Below are 22,500 nucleotides of genomic sequence, written 5' to 3' on the forward strand. Positions count from 1 at the left end.
AATCTTTGCACCTGTTCGAGACGCATTCCGGCCATTTTTTCCTTTTTTCTAACAAATCCTGCCATTTTATAGCCTTCGAAAGTTGCGAAAATCCAAGCATCTTTTGTTCACAACCGAGTCAGACGGGTGTGGGTCTATTCCTGATTTGACGTCACAATCTACTTTGCATGCATTTTGACAAAGAGTTAATGCAATGTAAATCAGTTTGTGACGTCAAATCAGGAATAGACCCACTCCCCTTCTGACTCGGCCGTGAACAAAAGATGCTTGGATTTCCGCAACTTTTGAAGCCTATAAAATGACAGGATTTGTTAGAAAAATGCGTCTCGAACAGGTGCAAAGATTCGTTTTAGCGAAAGAAATATTTTGGGGTTAAAGGAACTTTAGGCGGACTCTCCTTAGAAACAAATTCACAGTTCTCATAAGCTTGGAGGCTTTTTCAGAATACAGGCTGCAGTTTTAAGCCTTATAGTTTGGTGAACGGAAAATTTGATACAATTTATGTTCTCACCTGAGCTAGAAAACTTGTAACCATCTTCAAGAATCGCGGGCGAGAAGAATCTTCTAAGAATGATTGTAAGGCACCCCTGATCCCAAGCATCAGTAACTAGTCCTCCATATGTGATCTGTGAAAATCAAACAAAGAATAAATATGTGAAAACCCCTGAGTTCCAGCTCTTAACCATTCAAGTAATATCTCGCTTAGTGCTTGATCTGCTATTACTAAAAAATATCAAATATAGTCGTAAAACAGTCTTAAAGCTTGTCCAACTTTCTTGACTTCATTCCATACTGCAAGCAGTCTCTTACTTTTTCTTTTTTGACCGTCTCGCAAGGAAGCGATCCTTGCGACGTTTTTCACGTGTTCCACTCACAGACCTTGCGAGGATCGCCTTCTTACTTCGCTGTCAAAGAGGAAAATGAGACTGATTGCATTCTCGTGATGCCATGACCTTCTTAAACGTCTTCTCTCCAACGAAGCATCTACGATATTCAAGAATCCGTTGTCACCCTTATAGGAACTCCACAGTTATCTTCTCCCCAAATATAATAGACCCTTCTCCAAAAATGGCGGCAACGGATTTGAATGAAAAACAGATACCAGAAATAGAAAGAGCACCTTTAGTTTAGTAACCCTGCAAAGTTTCACCGTATAAGGTGTTGTTATATCAGCTGAAAAAATGTAAGTTGAAACCCCAGTCATACAAACGTCTGTAAATTTTTTCATTTTTCAACTTACATTTTCTCGGCTGATATAACACCTAAAAACCCTGAGACTTTGCAGGGTTACTAAAGTAAAGGCGTTTTATCTAGTGCTGCTATACGTTTTTAATTTCAACTTAATTGAATTTTCGGCCGCCATTTTGGAGAGGGGATCCCCTATCCAAAGCAAAATAAAAATGTTCAAACCAGTTTCAACAACTTTCGTTGAACTCATACTGTTTAATGAACATCAAAGGAACAACAGATCAGTATCAGCATGGCGATTGTTCTGGGGCCAAAATCTGTAATTAATTAATAAATCAATTATAATTAATAATGATAATAATAATAATAATGATACTGATAAGGATAATAATAATAATAATAATAATAATAATAATAACAATAACAAGAAGAATATTCCGCTAATAACTGCGGGCAACACAGTTTCACTTAACGGGAACCTCCACTCTTACTACAGATGAAGTTTACCGAAGGACATTATGTTTAAAAATACATTTGTTCGAAATGTGTTTATATCAAGGAAAAAGAAATTTAAAATCGCTTATTTTTACTTTCAAATTTCGCGGGCGCAGCCATCTTGAATAATTGTGACGTGTTACGGTTGCCCTATTGTTCTAACACAAAGAGCTTTTAACAATTGGGCAACCATAAAGCGAAATTTGAAAACAAAAATAGGCGATTCTAAAACTTATTTATTTCAGATACAAACACTTTCTTTGAAAATACTTTACACTGACCTGACTGCAACAGTTATTTCCCGTGATTTCAAGTTATTGTTTTGTTGAAGTGGAGGTTCCCTTTAAGGAGAATATTGATAAAAACAACAACAACAACCTCGTCACGGTGACCTGACCAAGCACAACAGGGCCCGTTTCTCAAAAACCCCGATACCCTAACCGCCATTTGTACAACTCTGACGTGCTACGGTCACCCTATTGTTCTGACACGAAATACAACAGGGCAACCGTAACCTATCACAATTATTCAAGATGGGGACATCCAGAATATGCTCAAACAAAACTAATAGTTTGAAATTATTTCTTTCCGAGACATACGCTTTCTTATCTGTTGGAGTGCATACTCTCCTTAAATTGTTGAGATAACTTATTGTTGAGTGACAACTTAATTAGCGAAAAAGAAGAGGTTCCCAGTTCAATGTTCCAAGGAGCTGAACACTACACCAACATGCACAACATCTTATTGTCTCAAAGATATTTTCTAATTATTCATCAACTGATGTAATATACCAGGAAAAGTATACTTGAGTGTATTAACCATAACGGAAATTTGTTGCTTTGAATTAAGCACAAAACCGCTCTGCTGCGAAGTTGGTCCTTAAACGCTCAACTCTTACCTTGATGTTCCAACCCAGTAGAACAAACGTCTTTCTTTCCTGAACTATTATATGGAAGAAGCAAATGCCAAACGCTAATTTACGCATGTCTCACCAACACCTGTGAAACACAAACAAGAAAAGGGTGAGCACACCAGTTTACGAGTACATGAATAAAGCACTATTAAGTCTTAACCGAGTCAAACCCAGGTTAATTAAACATAACGCGCGGGGTTGGGGGGGGGGGGGGTAGGGGTGTTAAATGTGTTTTTTGGGAATCAATGAAGAATTTCCTTCTCAGTGCTCGAGCTTGGAATTAGCATTTCGTAAAAACTAGTTTCCTGTTTAAAAAAGTTCTGAAAGAAGTTAAGTGGGCCATTTCCGCGTCGCTGTTTGTCTCAGTTTCGAAGTGAGTCTTGGTGCTCAACTATTGAAAGGGAAATTAGTTTGATTTGCATAAAAAACGTGCAACTCATTTCCATTGGAATGGTTGAACACCAGAACTCGCTTTGAAACCGAGGCATGCAGCAACTCGAAAATGGGCTTTTGGGGGCGAGCATTGACGCAAGGAGAGACTGGGGAGAGGGGGGTCTCTTTGGCCCAGTCTTTTCTCATGTTCTTAATTCTTCTTCCCAACATTTTGCATCTTTTCGCAGCCTGAAACCTCTGGAAATGGCTATTAAAAGTTAAAAATAGGATCGGACAAGGAACATGTAGCTTAAGAATAACCAAAAAACAACGAACTTACTATGATTCTAAAATGTGTTAGCACTGAGTTCACCAAAAGCTCTTTAAGCGTTTGCTCTGAGTCTCTTAGGTGACTCATTCGTCACTTTAACACTGTTCTGGAGACTAGTTGGCATGGAACTCAGAAACAGCGGAAGTCTTCGAGTACTTTACGCTTCGATTCCCGGCTGGAAAGGTAATTGATGAGCATTTCCATGGCTAACAGCCAGGAAGCGACAAGATGGCAATTCCTGAAAACGAAAGGTAAAGAAAATGAAAACCAAAAAATAACCATTACCTCTGTTCTCATCAAAAAGTTCAATCTTGACGACACAAGCTGAAAAAAACCTAAAATGCATGAGCCATGCATAAAATGAATAGCTTGTGCTACAGACAGTAAGGAGGCGAGAAAATCATGGAGCCTTTGAAACGCAATGAAAAGTAAAATGTTGCAATTCCGTTAGGAGTCTTCTACCAGCAAGGAATACTTACATAAGAGCTCTAAAAACGGTTGCCCTCTTACTTACCTTCGTTCGCACCAAATAACGCTGTTAAGGTACATTTGACGCAAAAATGACAGTTGACAAGCATATAAATCACTAATGAAAGATCCAAAGTAGAGACCAAGTCAAGCTAACAAAAGCATGTGAACCCAAAATGTCATTTTTTTTTGCTTTGCGAAGAGATTAGTGTCTACATGAAAGAGTTTGTCAGCTTCTGTTTATCATGTGTCGCCCTTGCCAACCCCACTTTAAAGAAAAAAGCTTTAACACAAACTCTAACTTGAGCAAAACAAAATAAAACAGTGTCAAAAAATCATTTTGTTTGCGACTTATTTCGCAATTTTACTGGGGTGAGAAGGACCTATCGCGACATTTGGAGGCAGTACCCCACTGTTGTTCGCAGCAGCTCCTTTCCAAACCCAAATTTTAAATTTTAGACTACACCTTTCCTCAATCAAATTGCAGTTTTACAGGTCATCACGCAAAACCTCTCCTCTTACTTTCTTGTAGTCACACAATGCTACTTCTGTTACGACCAAAATCCTACTGCATAGCAAACTTAGAGGGTACATTTTGTGACCAAACTAATGGCTTGTTAGGACATCGAAAAAGATTGCTGCGTGACGACTTAAGACTGGTTGAAATTGCACTAGTCAGTAAAGAAATATCCCTAATCCTCAAGGCTTTACTTAAGTCTCACCTTTCGCTGTAGCTCATTTGTCGGGCGAATCTAAGGAAGGAGTACGTGGGGTCCGACCCAGTGAATAACATGAAGATACATGTAAGAGGCATGGTGGGCCCCACATAAGCATAAAGTGATTAGAGAGTTCTTTGATACGAGCCTATAGAAACAACGGTAGACAGTTAATAAGCCAATCAAAGGCAAGTGCATCCACCCGCCTCAAGACGCAGAAAAATACGCTGTTGTAAGGTCAAGATAGCATGCGGTATGTTCAACTTTCAACTAACCATTTTTTCAATAAACCACTTTCAACTTTTTAACTAGCCACTGAGTGTTGAAAGGCAAAAATCAAACCAAACAAAGCCTGTACAAGACTGCGAATAAGTCTTGAGAATAAGACAAAGAGGTGAAGATTAGGGAAGGGAGGGTAAAAAAACTGTGTTCCTTCTTCTCCAGACCCCCAATATTGCTCTCCGGTGTTATTAAGGTGGTTCAAACCAGTTTCAACGCTTCCAAGTGACGCTCTTATTAGAAGGATTCGCACCACAACGTTGTATCATGTATTAGCAATATTGTGGTACCAAATGAAACACGAATCATTGCTGAACAAGATACAGTCATTGTTGTGACGTAATATGTCACCATGGCAATGGGCAAACCCTGTAAAAACACCCTTTATTTTGCATTTAGTAGCTTATATCTCAAAAACGAACACGGTGACCCCCATTTTTTTTATATCTGAAAAGTAATCAGAAGGGCAAGATGAAACTTTCTGCAAAGTTTAAAAAAAATCTGTCTGGTGGATTCAGAGCCACCTTAATTCTGTGATTTTTTAAGGTGGCTCTGAAACCGCTGTACAGAATTTTTTAAAACTTTGCCGGAAGTTCATCGTGGCCTTCTGATCACTTTTCAGCAATAAAAAAGGGGGGGTCATAAAGTTCGTTTTTGAGATATGAGCAACTAAATCCAAAATATAGGGCGTTTTTGCTGGGCTTTCCCGTTGCCAAGGTAACTTATTTCATCACAATAATGATCACATGTTGTTTGGAAATAAACGGTGTTTCATATGGTACCATACGTGATATAGTGTTGTAGCGAGATTCGATCTGTCTTCTAAGCGTTGAAACCCTTTCAAGCCTCCTTAAGATTTGCGCAAGACAATATTGTGCACAAATAACCCTACGTTCTTTAGGCAGCAGAAGGAACGAATAAACCAGAAGGTGCCGCTTTTAATGTTTGGAATGCCAGCATTACACAGATCGGGCAGATTTTAGATCATCATTTCCACCAAAATTCATGGCCTGGATTAATTAATTAATTAATTATTCATAATAAATAGCCCGGCATTAACAGTAATGTCCCACTTCTTACTGGAATGACCGGCAAGGCTCTTATGTGATTGTGCGGGAAAATAATTGTTTAGTCTGTGAATTAGCACGGTAAAAAATAAATAGAAAATGTACCGTCGCAGTTATCGGTTTAAGAGACAAGCGACAGTAACATTACCTTCTCTTCTGTGAAAGCCTTCACAAACACCACGCTCTGAAAACTTGTCAGACGCTCGCCAAAACTGACTTGCAGACCTTCAACTTCCTCAGCTGCTTCTGTACTTTCGCTTGTTGCTCTTGTACGGCCATCACCTAAGCTTTCAGAGAGTAATGAAGGGTTTGGGCAAACCTACGAGATCAAAAACAGAGAATAGGTCATTTATAGACGTCCCTCATGCTCTGCCCCAAGTGATACAGTATTTCAATGCCTTTCTCATATCTTGTAAAGAGTGCTCATCTTAGTGATCTGATGTCTCTTGTCATCTCCCTTTTTTACATGTACTTCTATTCATGTCAGCTAGTGTTTTGCAACCACTTTGAAATAGCGCCAGAATTGTCATATAATTTTCCGAAACTGAAAGAGGGCAAGCAATACCCCCTTCCCTGGCTCATCTAACCCCCTTTTTTTTACCCAAACAAGCACAAATAACCCACCTGTGTCTCATCATTGTTTGGAAAACACGATAAAATTCAATTCACAAGAAAGAGTAATTTTTTTTCTTAAATAACATTGAGTTGAACATTATCTCAACAATTTTGTCTGGGATTGGAGGTTATTTTCCAGATCAGGGGCAGGTTGTTCAAAAGCCAAATTAACTCTAATCCCAGATTAAAAATTAACCAAGGAGTTTATTTCTCTGCTCCCAAATGCTGTTCAATGCTGATATTCAGCAAAACTTTACATTAGAATAAGTTAGTCTTGAAAAACAAAGAGAAGCAAAAGAAACTGTCACCAGCAATTTGAAAACATGAAACAAAAGTTTACGCTAATCCTGGATTAAGTTAATCAGCTTTCGAACAACCGGGCCCAGGTAAAGCAATGGAGTATAGGCCACTTTAAATATATTAAAATTCAGCTTGAAAGAGAAGTTTAGAGGACAAAGACAAAGGAAAGTGGATGATATGCTAATGATCTTTCACATTCATTGCAAGTTGTTCCTATTGTTTTTGTCCTCTCTGCTTCACTATCAAGCTGAATATTGATATTTCAAAAATGGCCTATTTCAGACAACTTTGCTGAGACTACGAGGGTGGGATCCCTTCATTACTGAAACAATATCCTCCAAAACAGCAGCAAGAACAACAATAACCATTACCAAAAACAAACACATGAGCAACATACCTCTATCAATCCTATCCTAACAATGACAGGCTCGCTGACTATTTCCTCCTTCAAGCCAGCGGAAGCTAGTCCTAAAGGAAAAAGGCACAACATTAGAATAACAAAGAAACCGATAAAAATGCTAAAATACAGATGCAGCATTGGTCAATCAGACACAGACAATGACATTACCCAATCACAGCGTGAGAAAGCCCTCACATGCAAAAAGCTGCCAGTTTTGTCTACTTCCAATTCTTGGTTTACACTCACGTGATTAGGTGGCCATGTTGGTGTACTAAACAAAAGCAAACTGTCGCTCGCGTTTTGCATAATAATAGAGCCAAATTCCCAAAAGACATTTTTGTTATTGTTCCGTACATCAAAATGGCTGCCATGAAGTCTGGTGCAAGCCAAGGATTGCTCCAAAGAAAGGCACTAAGAGTGAGGTTCATCAGTTTTAAAGATAATGAAGAACAGAAATATCAAATAGACGTTTCCTTGAAATGTGATTTAAGACCATTTTAAGCACACTTGTGTAATAACACTTGAGTTTGAATCGAGTATCGTAAACCAAAACCAAAGTAATTGCTTTGGCCAACAAAAAGGGCAGAGACCATCCAGTAAACCAATCAAAACTCGAAGTAATTACACATAGCTGACACAAAGCACGGGAAAATGTGCTCGCACGAGCCACGATGGGTTTTGGTTTCACTTCTGATTGGTTGAAAAAATGGCATGAGAACTTTGAACCAATCACTGAGTGAAGTAGTGCAAAACCAAAGCAATTCCCTAATTACTTTTGACACTCAATTAAAAACCACTCCAACTCAACGGTAACAGCAGTAAGTGATAAATGCCATCACTTTCTAACATGTGTTCTTTTGCTCCCTGCTCTTGGAGCACTGGGTAATCTAACCATAACATCATTACATCCCTCTCCTCCTTGGATAAGGATTAACTAGAAATATTGCGCGGGGGTAAAGTCTCTTAAATAAAGAAACGAAGTTCTTTGAACGCACAGTTAAAAGTTTTTAAGTTCAGTTCGACCTCAAAGCTCTTCAATCAGTCTCTTGGGTTTTGATATTATTGGGTTGGATCTTCCAGAAACTGACTGGGGCAACTTGTCAGGTTTCTCTTCACCGCTGTGATGAGTGGTAACAGGAACATCCTCCTGTAAATCAGAAAGGACAGGTTCCTTGTGCGAATTGTAAGGCAAACAATGAACCATTAACATGTTCCATGTGATGGTGGCCTCACCAACCCTCTTAGCAGAGATCAATGAGCCTTTCTTATCTGCAACAAGCAGAGGGTGCAGATTTAAGGGGGTTGAAAGCTTGTTGGTCTTGGTCTGTCTCCCAAGAACGATGTCACCAACTTTGAGGCTTCTACCCCTCAAATACCCTAGATAGAACCCTGGTTGTAATCATAGTCACCATCCTGCAATGCATAATGGAAGGTTAGGGTTCTGCCAGATGTGGCCGAGTGGCTTGTGATGTTAGGACTTGGAAGGGTGTGCCTCACACGTAAATGCGTTCTGTTTGCGAATAACAAGTCTCAACGTTGCTGAGAATGCAGCTACCATATGCGATAAGTCAGTCACCTTGGGTGAGTATTGCACCAAGGCCAATTAACTAAGATCTTAGTGGTTTTGTCTGGGGAGAGTTAAGGCATTGCAATTTTTGAGAGGGCTTCCTTGACCTTTTTGAATGCTTCTGCTTGCCGTGCGTCCCATGACCAGGTTGTTTGGCTTCTTGTCAGCCTGCGTAGACGCTCGGTCAATGTTCCAAATCCTTTGATGAATCGGGAAATGTATGGAGCCATGTTAAAAAATTAAGCGGAGTTCACTTTGGTTTCTGAGTTCGACTGCCTCTTGAGGCGCTTGCACTTTGATGTGGGCTGGGCCTATACCATCTTTGCAGATGTGGCAAAAGAACCCAATGCTGAGTTTGTTAAACTCACTTTTCTGTGGTTTGAGAATAAGGCCTGATTGGTGTAGCGTTTTGTAGTTGGCTCCTGTTTCCATAAGTTCGTAAGGGCCTGTTCACATGGAGGTGGGGGACCCCAGGTAGGTGAGGTACCCCACCTTCCTGTAGTTAAAAAAAGTGAGCCTTCATGTGCAATATTAAAAGCCCGGGGTGACATTTCTAAATGTTCAAACTAAAGATAAATACCCAAATGAACATCACACCAGTCAGGTGGGGTACCCCACCTTCAGCATTCACATGGAGAAAACTCACCCCACCTAAGCGAGTTACCTGGCCTAGTTGACCAGGCAACCTGCCTCACTGAGGTACCCCACCCCTCAGTTGAACACAATCAGGGAAATTGTATAGAGAGATTGGTTACCCCACCGAGGGGAGGTACCTCACCTACCCAGGGTCCCCAACCTCCATGTGAATAGGCCCTAAAAGATGTCTTGAACGACTGGACCTGCAGTATGTAGCTGCATGAATAATTTGTATTCTTGTGCCATTCTTGCAACCAGCTGCATTGGCAAATAGATTGAAACTTTTGAGCCATATTTGCCAGCAATGTGTCATGGAACTGAATTCGCCATGCGGGTCAAATGGAGGAATTTGTTTCCTTGATCCTTGTCGCTAACGTAATAACACTTTTAATAACTCAACAGTAACAACAGTAAGAGATTGCCCTCTAACGTCTGTGTTTTTTAGCTCCCTGCTCTTGGAGCACTCTAGGTAATGTAAACTTTATAGCATTACAACTTGTAAGTTTTATCAATAGTGCTCCTTTCCCAGTAATATTTAGGTGAGAAAAAAAGGAACCAGTCATCCAAGAACTATATATCCATGTCCTTATAAAATCACCGGCTCCAAAACAAAATGGGCTTTTTTTAACCAAGCTCAATCTAGCCAATTTAAAGACAAAGTACAAAATCTTTGAGAATTAGTTTCCAAGAAGCTGAAGTAAATGGCCTTCTTGATGAAGCCACATAAAACCTCACAAAAGATAAAAAAAACATTAAAAGTGAAACAAAATAGGAAAATGTTTTAAGAATTTTTAAGACCTTCAGGGTAGTTACCAGAGTTACAAAATCACGATCCACCTAGATTTAAGTGATTAAAAAACAACTCAAACTGATTGAAACAAGTGCAAAAACATCACAGGCCTGGGAAGTAGACAGACAAGCCACGATCCTCAGAATACCCCTTCCTCCCTTTATAGAGCTAAGCTTACCGAGCCAAGTTGATGAACACCAAGTTGGTGAAATTTGTGAGAAGGATCTAAAGCCTCTTGTCCAGGTCATAAATTATGTCTTCTCGCTGTTTTCAATGCAGGAATTGAACAACTGCCAAAAACAAAAACATGTTTAACTCAGAAAAAAAACATTTCAAGTTTTTGCATGATACTCAGAAATGTGACCACTTGAATGACACTTCAGCAAATGCCAGGGACAAGGTATGATCACAAAAAAAGTAGTACAAGAATACATGAGGTAATAAATAACTAAAAAGCCAAAACAAAAAGCTCTCTATTGATTTAAATCTTGTCTTTCTCCAACGTAAAATATGATTGCAAGAACACAACTGATAAGTACAAAGAAAATAAAACTTGATAAGTGTTATATATTTCAGAGAGGTCATTAATGATAATTAAACATAAAAGAATAATGACAAATAAAGAAAGAAGGGGAGACCATGGAAAGGTATAATTATGGGAAAAAAGATTGCTAGTACAGAGCCCTGAGAAGAATAATGTTTTGTAGCAGAGATACGTATATTTCCAGTAGTCGATTTGGAGTCAGTGGATGAAATCCTAGTTTGACCATTCAAATGAAAGTTACTGAGCAGTACTTTCCTGTGGTGCTTTTTCATTTAACCTACAAGGTAGTTCTAACTTTTGAGTCTGTGGGTGGAATCTTAAAGTGTGACCATTCAAATGAAAGTTACTGGAGAGTATGTTCCTGTGTTGCCAATTATATTCTAGAAAGATATTTGTTGTTAGTATACCTGTTTGAAGTACTTGATACATGGAGTTGACTTCAGCCATGCTCGCTACCACAAAGTACATAATGTCACAGATTCACAAGTGGTACAGGATGGTACTTTTCATGCACAGTTGTGGTCTTCTCCTCAGTCATTTCTGCCTCTTTTAACCACACACTGATTACTCCTGAAGTGAGTTGGAAACAAACCAATAATTTTTAATTACTAATATTTACAAAATATCTACACTGTATCTATCAAGGATTACTCTTTGGGTGAATTGTGAAACCAGTGCAAACATCTTTCAAATGGGGGTTCTGGAGAGTGGATGGATGGGATATAAAGCTAAAAAAATCAATATCAACTTCCAGGCCAAGTTCCTCTTTAGAAGCATGGTTGGTGCTAACCACTGGTTAAGTAATTATCAAAATCTCTCAATTCACATGGTATTTAAAATGTTAAGCAATAAGCAAACTTTGAGCTGCCTAGCCCTGGTTAAGGCAAATTGACCACCCGACCTGGATTCAAAGGCTTCCAAAAAGAAGGAATTTCATTTGCTTTCATACTACTGCCCAAGAGAACCGCTCAGCGTCACCACTCAACCATGCAATTGGCAGTTGAGTACACTGTTAGCATGTCCTTTTAGATTATTTTCCGTGTAGTCTTGGTAACTCTTAAATGATTAGATGTTAGAGGCCGCAATATTAGAGGAGCCAATTTCATACAGGGAACAAGACACAGACTTTACGTGACAGTTTCTTTTCCTTTATCACCTTTGACTCGTTATTTTAAGGTTTTCAGGATCCTGGCTTCAATAGCTTTCCGCTAGTTATTGCTGGAGTTCATTTGTACGAGCAGCTGATTTCTCTGAACTTCAAGGTCAGGTCTCTCAAGATGTACATCACTACAAAAGGAGAGGAAAAAGCTCTGTGTATACTAAAAAATCAATTGTATTGATGATTACAATAATACTGAAAACAAGGATGAGCTAATAAGGATAAGCTGAATAAACTGAAGGTGATGATGAAGATGATGATGATGATGATCATGATGTAAGCTCCGCCCTAACAACCTTTTTTGAAAATCTTTCTGGCAAAGAGTATGGCATGAAGTTCGTGGTGCTGTAGCCTAGCCTAAGGCGACAATATCTCGCAAAGAAAAGTTAGTTCTATTGAATTGTACCTTGAACTTCTCTGCAAAACCAGTTCACATACACTAACATAAATAAATAATAAATAAATTAAATTAATGAATAAAAAAGAATGAATGCATCACTAAACGAGGGAAGAAAGACTGAAATGAAAGATGGAAAGGAAAATTGGAAGAATAGAAGCTTTTGTCTACAAATCACACTTTGAAGTGTACATTTCTTTCATTCATTGAGTCCTTCACTGAAACAAAGGAGCCCAACAAATTGACCTGCTCCCAACTGCGTGCCTTCATAGTTCATTGCACCAGCATCGCAGAATCCTGTTGGAACCACCTGAATTTTCAGGTGTCTACAAGAGACAATTGGTTAAATTGTCCAGGTAAGTGTCACTTTTCATTTCGTCTACAACCCACTCTTTAAGGCACATTCTACAAATCATAAATAAACGAAAATGTAGAGGAAAAAACGCACCTTCACTTCAACAGTGGACAAACTATCTTGAAGTTGTGTTTCTTTTCAGAGATGTCATAACTGCGTCCAGTGACACTTGTGCAGCTGCAAGTCTAAGGGCATAATATACATACATGTATGTTCTTTAGAGATTTTTGCCAATGGTTGTCTTTCGAGCAAGGGGCTTCGAGTTTGTCTTGTGACTTAAAAATAATATTTCCCTGGAAGGTTAGTACTTATGTGACTGAGAGCTGTGGTTCTCTGAACCCCTTGGAGACTGATGTGAACAATACTGGTTCAATGATGTGCGGCTGTGGCCTGGGTACCACAATATAAAAGAATCAAAACACAGGCATATTTCCTCTGAAAAGTGGAGAGTGAGGCTGTATCGACTGGCAGTTCAACAGTGGGGAGGAGAAGGCACACATACCAATGGTCTGGTAACCAGTATTGCTAATATCTGTCTACAAGGCGTCCGGAGAACCACATCTCCCTGTTAGGTAAGTATTAACCCTCCAGGGAAATGTTATTTCTCCTACATCTCTCTCTGACTGATAGTCACAATACTGGTGCAGCATTATACAGCAAAACTGCCAATTTGAAAGGGAAAAGCCAGAATATCATAACTTAAATATTTAATAAATCCAAATGAGACTTGATGCAAGCTCCACAGCTACATGCTCTAAACTGAAATAAAAAAACAAAGGCAAAGGCAAAGGCAAAGGCAGCCTATGATGGCTCTCTGTCTCTGTCTAGTATTCTAGCACTGGAGCATTAATTGGGGACATTGTAACTGAAATCATGACAAATTAATGCAAATCAAATCAAATGTTGGTTTTTGAGGAGAGGGAAAACCCCAGTACCCGGATAAAAACCGCTCGGAGTGAAGTAGAGAACCAACAAACTCAACTCACATAAATTATGATACCAAGTCTAGGAATCGAACCCAGGCCTCATTGGTTGGAGGCAAGTGCTCTCTCCACCATGCCAGCTCTGCACCCATAAAAAGCACTCAAAGGTCTGTGCAGACGCCCAATCTGCAGCTTTTTGGAAGAGATCAACTGACAGTCCCCCAGCAGCAACTGCAGATGTTGAGGCTCCTTGGGTTGAATGACCAGAATATCCAAATTCAATTCCTGCCATCCATAAGGGTCTTATCAACCACCAAGAGACTGATTGGCTTGAGATGGCTTTGTGTCCAGGAGATATAAAGCACACAAGTAGCTGAAAGGATTTACACAAGTCTCTTGTCCTTTCTACATATGCAGCAAGGGTACAAACCACCCAGATACTCTCAGTCACTTCATGCTATGGAATCCGGGATAAGCTCTGGCCACGTGGGCCACTTGGCCTGAGAATGACTTTTTCTTTACCTTTGTTATTACTAAAAGTAGTACCTTGTAAGATTCTGTTTTCCTATTCCTCCAACACGAGCAGTGCACTTCTATGAGGCTGATGAAACATGCAAGCAAAACTGCGGTCAAAACAACAGTTATTTGGGTAATAGTGCAGAAAACCTTCGCCGACTCCTATTAGGTATGTCTTATAATTGCATGCTGCTAAATTGAGTGTGAAGTTACTCTGCCATCTTAAAGATTAATGGATAAGAAGCAATGCCGAGATTGTTTGTCACGGGCTGATATTGTCATGACCTGAGTAGCAGGGGACATACAATCAAGTAGCCGGCGGAACTTGTGCGGTCGCCGGCTTGTTTTGAAACCACTGGTAGGGGAGACTCAATGCAGACTCAATGTCAAACTTGGCCATCAGGGCCCCTTTACTAAATACATGTACATGTGCAGACCATCTTCAACGTAAGAGGGTAATCCTCGGGAGAAACCTCTGTACTACCTTGGTTTTAACTTTGCCTAATAATGATTTTTAGCCTCATCAAACAGTCACATACCGAGCTTGGTCTGCCTGTGGTGTTATTAATTTTTTGTGACCCCATACCAGCCAGTTTACTCCCTCTGAAAGCAATGATCTTGTATATAAGCCACACCCACGATTTTGAGCCCATTATTTTGAGAAAAAGATGCAGCTAAGATGCATTATCCATCATTATCATATTTTCATGTGAAAGCTCACCAGGTATTTCACTGGTCTTTATATAATAAAATGATTATTAAGCACAGCCAAGCAACGACGCAAAGCCACAAAGCAACGCTTCAATGAGCTACACTTTAAATTAACCAAAAGAAGGATCATGTGTATTTAAGGCACCCGTCAACTGAGTATGAACTAATAGTTTCGGCTGACACTCATTCGACATGTTGCGCAATATGTCAACTGCTACTGCCCGATATTTAAACCGATATGTTAACTGACACTTGGCCACTAAATAGACTTACAGTTAATCAATTTGTTGACTCTCAGTGCAGGTCAATAGTGTAACATGCACTGTACATTTGTAGCTGTGAGACAAAGAACTTGATGGCATCTGAAGAACACAACGCATTTAATCACAGTGAAAGCTATGTCACCTACAGTTGATCACAGAACAGAGAAAAGCCTGCCACCAGGAACTTTACATATCCTTGAGCCCAAGGGCCTGGAACTAAAAACACCAATACATCCCCATTTGTTTATCAACAATATAAAAAAGGAGGAAGAAACAAAATGACAAAGAATGCTTTGTATTTCTCGGGAACCTTGTAAAGATGCAGTGATAGATTCTTCCATCTTCTGGGCACACATTGTAGGATCGAGCCTTAAACCATTTGGACCAGCCCGGCAAAAGTAAAACTGTTTCCACATCTCCTTTCTCTAATGGGTGCAATTTCTTAGCTCCTCTGTCATAGTAAATGGCTTTCTTGTGTTTCCTTGTTTGCAATTTCTGTATCACTTTAGGGACAACTTTTGGCTAAGGCAGCTGACCAGCCAAGGACAATAAAGAGCGAGTCCTATGCAAAAGAAGACACTGTGCCGGAGAACTTAATGTGCCCCAATCTGTGCCTGACTTTGCTGTCTCCGCTTTTCAATTGGACTGGGGGAACGTAGGGGATGTTGTGATGTGCTCAACCTTAAAATCTTTCGCAAACTTCTGAAATGTGAGGCAGTGTGGCCCAGTGGTTAGGGCGCTTTCCTTGAGATCCGGGGATCAAGACCCGCTCTGACCACCTGTTGAATTTGATCCTGGTAGTCCCTGGTTCAACTTCCCAGCTGCACTTGTAAATAGCCAGTTGGGATTCTTAACAGTTGTTGTTGTTCTGTTCCCTCGTTTCGTTGTGTTTCATTGCCCTGAAAAGCCCCTATGGGGAGCGGTCAATTAAGTATGTATGTATGTATGTATGTATGTATGTAAATTCACTGCAGTCAAACTGCAGACCATTGTCCGTTGTGAGCCTCTCTGGAAGACCATATCTTGGAAAATGAGGCTTCAGGTTAGCAATAACCTCTTTGGAGGTCTTGGACACTAACACGTCTAGCTCATAAAACTTGGAATAGCAATCAGTCATGACAAGGTACATGTAGTCAGTACCAATGAGCTCAAAGAGGTTTGCAGAGACGCTTTGCCAGGGTTTTGTTGGTATTTCGTGGCATACAGTCAACTTTACAGTTTTTTCTGTTGTGCTGGTTTGTAACTATTACAGATACTGCATCCTGCGATGAACTCTGGGATCTGCTTGTACATTCCTGGCCAGTAATTTAAAGCTTTCTTAGCCTTCCTCAGACAGCCCTGGACACCCAAGCAGCTTGCATGTATGTTGTCAATAATACACTGTCTCAAACTGTGTGGTACCACGATTCTTTCACCCTTGAATGCAACACCATTCTGAACTGAAAGTTCCTTCCTGAATTTAAAATAACCACGTAGAGGGAGGGGAACAGCTGCCAGATTTTCTGGCCAGCCCTGCTTGATAACAGCAGTCAACAACTCAAGCTCTGCATCCCTTTCCGTAGCAGCTCTCAGTTCTGACAAAGTTACTTGACGAATTGGTACAAACTCTGCCATATTCACATGGTCGGTTTCCACTTTGGTTGGTGACCTCGTCATTGACAATCCACACATCCTCTTTGACTTCTTCATTCTGATTGGTTGAAGGGAGGTACGCTCTGCATCTCAATGCCCTTACTATAAGCTACTTTCAAGTCAAACTTTAATCTGTAATTGCAACAGCATTTGTTGCAGCCTCTTCAATGCACTTAGCAGACTCTTCTTCATAATAGACACCCGGGGTTTGTAGTCAGTTTGGATCAAGACCTTTCTTCCATAGACATAGCCCTCAAACCCCTCCATGCCGACGACAATTGACAACAGTTACTTTTCAATTTGGCAAAATTGACCTCAGTAGCAGTGAGGGCTCTAGATGGATATACCACATCTTTATTAAGTAAGCATGCTGCAAGACCACTCACAGATGGGTCACATTGGAGCACAGTTTTTTTTTTTTACATGTATCAAAGAACTTGAGCACTGGAGCATGAGTTAAGACTTTCTTTACTTTCTCAAGGCACTTTCCATGGACTTCCTGCTCCCACACAAATTCGTTTTCCTTCTTGACTAGCTCTCTCAACGGGTTGACTAAGTCGGCTAGCTCAGGGGAAAACTTCTGCAGATAATTTATCATGCCAAGTATTCACTGGACATGTTGCTTGTCTGTGGGGGCTGGCATGTCATTAATGGCCCTCAGGTTTCTGATTTTTTAGATAGGTGCTATAAACGCAGGTATATTTCGAGGAAATTGAACATAAGGGAGTTGCTTGAAAGATCAGACTGTCGTATTTTTAGAAAGGCCATGAGAACAAATTTGCCCAAGCCTGCAAATAAGAACGGGTCATTGGACATATTTGTCTGGTAAATTTGAGATAAACTACATGTGTATGAACACATGTCGTGATGTACTTGAAACGTTCAAACTTCTGAGAATCATACGAAAAGATATGTTTTTCATCCAGCTCTGTATTATGGGGTTACACAAGGTGTCGATTCAGGAATTCAAAATGCTGTATTTTCAAAACGAAAGATGTTATGGAAAAGCAAAAAACACATATTTTGTAGCTCATCTTCAACCATTGTTTAGATAAAAATTCAGAAGACCTCGCAATTTTCAGTTTAAATACTGTATTTTAATACATTGGTCTGGAGAAACTTTAATTTATAAACTCGTGGCTTGTATTACTCAGTCTGGTAGTTTCGATTGGTCACCAAGAAATACCAGACTACTATATTACGCGACTTAGGTTCAATGAGTAGCGTATCATATGTAAATGTAGTGAATGTTCCAAGGAATTTTGTATTTCTGACAAAGTGTTCCCATTTGCCCAAACTGTGTCACGCATGACCATCACCTACATGTATGATTATTTCACTTCTTCATTAACAGTTTCATCTTGCTGAGAAGAGCAGTTATTTCCCCGTGGAACTTTAGACATTTGACTGTAATCTTGAAAGATTTCCTTAAAATTCCTCTGAAAGCGACTGAAGAATAATTTGAATAGCAGCAGTGGTGTCTTCCCACATGAATCTTGACAATGATTTTACTTCAGAAAACCTTGCACGTGATTCTGATCATGCTAAAGCAGACGTACTTTCACGTCTGACGTTTAATCAAGAAAAACGAGGATTTTCCTGTCAATTAAATAGCAGGCTACCATGTTTTGGCTGCTAACCGCTATGGACAATGCAAAAGATTGAACCATTTGAAAAAGTTTTGAAAAATTAAAAAAAAGAAAAACAAGAAGTGAAAAATTTGAGACGCCAGGCAATTTATTAAGTGGTCTGCCACAGGCATCCCACTAAATAAGTGGGGACATTTTTTTTTTGTCTGACCAGGGTGGCTGCATGTCAGGTCAAACCTTGTCCCTGACCTGACATATGACAGGCTTCTAGCAAAAAATCATTTGCAGGCTTATTCACCCCTTGTGAAAATTTTACCAGAACGGAATTTCACCAATTACACGCTAAGAAAACCAGGCTTCTATCATCCTACAGTGACAACAGAGCACTCGTCCTATGTGAATAGACTTATTTTTAGATATGATATTGATTCCTTGATGTACATGCAAATAGATGTGTGCAATTGTTCTAGAGCTCTTAACTTTTTTTATTTGATTGTCTTGTAACTTGAGATATGTATTTTTTCTTTTGAATTGATTAAAGACATCATTCATTCATTCAGCTTGTTTGGATCAGCACCGGGGCCCTTGGAGGATACGAGGTGACCCATGTAGGTGACTTCCTTCTGTCTGCTGTTCAAACTGCATCTTATCCACATTCAACTTGATGCCTTTCCGCTGGCTGCGGCTGAGCACCTCTCTTAAATTCCAGTCATGATCTTTAAAGGCTTCCTCATCTGTGTCCCCTGATCCAAAGATGAAAATGTCATCTGCAATAGCCTTCTGCCCTGGTAAGCCTTCCAGTGCCAAATCAATTCGCCTCTGAAATTCTTCCGGAGCTGGATACAACCAAAACAGCATATGCAGCAAGTGGTATCTTCCCAAAGTTGTTGCAAACGTGATTGCCAGACTGCTGGGTTCATCCAGTTGGATATGCCAGAAACCATTTTTTGCATCTAATACTGTGAACAAGCGAGCCTTTGCAAGCAGGGGAAGAACACCATCTACAGTATTGTGGGCAAGGGATAATGGTTTCTGTGAAGTGTCTGATTCAGAGGCTTTGGATCAATACAGAGTCTAATGTTACCATTCTCTTTTGTGCTTACTACAATTGCTGAGATCCAATCAGTGGGAGAATCAACTCTTTGAACCACTCTAACGTGAGACAACTGGTCCAGTTCCTTTCTAAGCCGCCCTTTTAGGGCAATTGGCACCCTCCTCGTTGGCAATTGAACTGCTTGTACCGTCTGGTTAATCTCCACGTGGAGTTGCCCCTCCAATTTCCCTTCTCCTGAGAAAACATCCTTGTAATGGGATAGGCAATTCCCCTTTGTGAAAACTCCACTCTCAACAGCATTGCAGTCCATGGCAAGTGTATTCTGTTTGTTAATAGTCACCAGTTGCAGGTGCTCACTAGCTCTCAAGCCAAGAATGGACTTGCATGCGCCAGTAACAATATAAAGGAACTTGAGGCTCTTGTTCTTTGGGTTCACCACCTTGAAACATTTCTTGCCCAAAGGTTTAACTTCTGATTTGTTATACATAGTCAGAGTCACTCATGTTTTCTCCAGGTCATCCAGTCCGTTCTCTCCATACACTTTTTGCACTGTTTTATCAGCCATAATGTTCACAGTTGATCCACTGTCAAGCTGGAACTTCTGTTTTCCATTGACAATTAGGGTGGCAAAGACTTGGTTGTGGTTGCCAGCTCAGGCTACAGAATTGAGGTTTTCTTCAACTGCAATCACTGCTAAATACTCTAGACTGCACAAGTTTCCCCATGCAGGACAGTTTTTTTTTTGTCAAAAGGGTGTTGTCTTGCACAGAACTTACAGACCATTGTTTGACCTGGTGACTCACTGATAGGCTTGGCTGGTGGACTAGTCTTGTTTCTCCCACCCAGATGCTTTTTTTCCTCCTTCACATACATGTAGCAAACGTCTTCCTGATTTATGGTTTTAAGCTGTCTTGCTGAAGTCTCAGAGGATCTGCATATATGTATACATTTACTTAAGGTCAGTTTACCTGTCTGAAGAAGTTTCTTGCAAGCAGAATTATCACTAATTCCCATCACCATTCCATCACAAATAAGTGAGTCTGTGAAAGTCCCATAATTACGAGTCTTTGTGAGTTTTCTCAATGCTGTAACATACTGTACATGTATGTAGGCATCAACTGATTAATGTGTCTCCTGGTCCCTATGGTTCAAAACATATCTCTCACAAGTCTCATTTCATTCCCCAATGCAATATTTCTCCATCTTTGTAATAATGATCTCTGGATCCTTTGGTCCGAAGTGTCAAAAGTCCATTGCATCAATAACATCCAACACATCTGAACCTATACAGTTGAGCAAAGTTGGATTTTCTGGGTCTCTGAGTTGAGTCATAGTTCACACTCGGCTAAAACATTGCCACTTCACTGCCAGATTTCCTCCGCTTAAGTCTAGTTTTTTCTGGAAGTGGTATATTTACAGGCACAGTGATCACAGCAGGCTGAGTACCCGTCAAATTTTGGGCAGTAGTAGTATTTTCTCCTTCACTTGAGGTTGACAAAATTAATATTCAGTTTTAATTACCACAAGGACAGCACGAAGCAATGGACAGTAATCACAACAATGACTCCAAAAAACCCACCAAATCCTCTCGTTCCACAAGAACAAACAGACAATTTCAGCACATCCCACTTCTGACACCATGTAACGTAGCTGTGAGGCAAAGAACCTTGACAGAATCTGAAGATCACAACTCATTTAATCACAGTGAAAGCTACGTTGACTACAGTTGATCACAGAACAGAGAAAGGCCCACCACCATCTGGGAACTTTACTTATCCTGCCAGAGCCCGAGGGCCTAGGACTAACAACATTGTTACAGATAGTGTTGCACGATATGTCGACCGACATGTCAATCGATGAGTCAATGATGTTCCACCGATACTCTATCAACATTCAGCCACTTCTCTACCATCACTTGTTACAGCACGTAATCATTCAGGACAATACCCAGAAGATATTGGACGGACAATGGAGTAATCAGTTTGCTGATGCCCTCTGACTGACTTAGTCACAAAATTCATTTTAACCGTCCTGTTTTGCCTTTTATGAATGGAAACAACGAATATTATCAGAGAGAATAAGTAAAAAAGACTTGTGTCTTAACTATTACAAATATGGTCAACTTATCAAACGAAGGAAAGTTACTGGTAACAAAAATCTGCGTACCACAGGCAGTCGGGCCAATAATTATAATTATAACTGAAAGTCAACCAGTATATTGCCGGTTGAGGACTGGCTGCTGAGTGTTAACCGATAGACCAATCAAGTGTCAACCAAGTATCGACTGACATGTCAAAGGAGTATCGGCCAATACATGGTCAAGCGTCGGTCAATATGTCCACCGAAATGTTGCCCGAGACACCGGCGACATGTCAACCATATGTTGGGCGACATACATGTATCACACTGATGTGCAACCGACATAGCGAGCGACAGTACGTAGTCGGCCATGTGTTGGCTGATACTCAGTCGACATGTCAGCTGATTTGTTGACGGTTACTTGCCTGATGGTATTGGTTGATACTCATTCGACGGGTGCCTATAGGACATATGATCACCTTGGCACTACTGAGTCCACTCCTGTTCATTAATGTTTTGTTTGAAGTAATGAAATAACGCAAATGATATGCCATTATCCCCAGATCAATATTATTATTTAATGGGCTACAACAAATGCACAATGGAACAAAATGATGATATTACCTTGACACTATTATAAATAAGTACATACTTGCAATTTCCTGGAAGTTCCAGTCAGCATATGAATGAGGAATGCTTTAAATAGAAGAATATATAAATAGTTTTCCAGGTGAACCCTCAACTCCATGAGAGGTTTTAAGCAAGAAATTCAGTCTAAAACAATTAAATAAGCTTAAGCTTTAACACCAGACTCAGGAATAAACAGAGTTTGAAATACGTAGTTTTAAGCTGAGATTGCGCTTGTGAGCTTCAAGTGACTTGCCTCAGATAATGAATCTAAATGACTATAGCTATGTTTGAGCCAAAATTGCAAAGTCTGAAAATTTGGCGCAAAATAATTAGCTTGGTACCTCAAGCAACCTCTGCCCAAGGAACTCGAGCACCCTAAGCAACCCAAGCACATCAACAAATCAAGGAAATAAAGCAAGTCGAACAAGGAAAGCACTTCAAGAAACCGAAGCAGCTCGAAAACAAGACAAGCACTGTACCTGCATGTTAACCCGTTGGTAGGAATATACAT

General features: G+C 40.1%; 1 protein-coding gene across 12 annotated transcripts; it reads right to left on the minus strand.

Moving 5' to 3' along the window:
* Positions 1-281: 281 nt before the first annotated feature.
* LOC138056653 (uncharacterized) lies at positions 282-22,496 on the minus strand. 12 transcript variants are annotated; one of them, XR_011133497.1, is made up of 14 exons: positions 22,469-22,490; positions 22,012-22,055; positions 14,062-14,116; positions 12,686-12,777; positions 11,838-11,968; positions 11,089-11,251; positions 10,316-10,427; positions 7,142-7,212; positions 5,978-6,148; positions 4,490-4,631; positions 3,309-3,537; positions 2,582-2,681; positions 1,411-1,505; positions 512-626 (listed from the first exon to the last, which is right to left on the minus strand). XR_011133497.1 is itself a non-coding variant. In XM_068902506.1 (10 exons), the coding sequence occupies exons 7-10, from the start codon at positions 10,383-10,385 to the stop codon at positions 420-422; spliced, it is 519 nt and encodes a 172-aa protein (XP_068758607.1). In that variant the 5' UTR covers positions 10,386-10,427; positions 11,089-11,251; positions 11,838-11,968; positions 12,686-12,777; positions 13,579-14,116; positions 22,012-22,055; positions 22,469-22,496; the 3' UTR covers positions 282-419. The 12 variants fall into 12 exon arrangements, 9 of the variants coding, with proteins under 9 accessions (XP_068758607.1, XP_068758598.1, XP_068758602.1 ...); XR_011133498.1 differs by lacking the exon at positions 1,411-1,505 and having other exon boundaries at positions 282-626; positions 13,579-14,116; positions 22,469-22,496; XR_011133496.1 differs by lacking the exon at positions 1,411-1,505.
* Positions 22,497-22,500: the final 4 nt, after the last annotated feature.

This window comes from Montipora capricornis, chromosome 7 (assembly GCF_036669925.1).
Source record: "Montipora capricornis isolate CH-2021 chromosome 7, ASM3666992v2, whole genome shotgun sequence".
NCBI lineage: Eukaryota > Metazoa > Cnidaria > Anthozoa > Scleractinia > Acroporidae > Montipora > Montipora capricornis.

Bases quoted from the DNA above. Each gene is read 5' to 3' on its own strand.
- LOC138056653 (XM_068902506.1), bottom strand. From the start codon at position 10,385: ATGACCTGGACAAGAGGCTTTAGATCCTTCTCACAAATTTCACCAACT. The intron at 7,213-10,315 runs GTAAGCTTAGCT...TTTTTCCTTTAG, and splicing joins GTGTTCATCAACTTGGCTCG to GACTAGCTTCCGCTGGCTTG. The intron at 627-5,977 runs GTAATGTTACTG...TGATTTTCACAG, and splicing joins AGGCTTTCACAGAAGAGAAG to ATCACATATGGAGGACTAGT.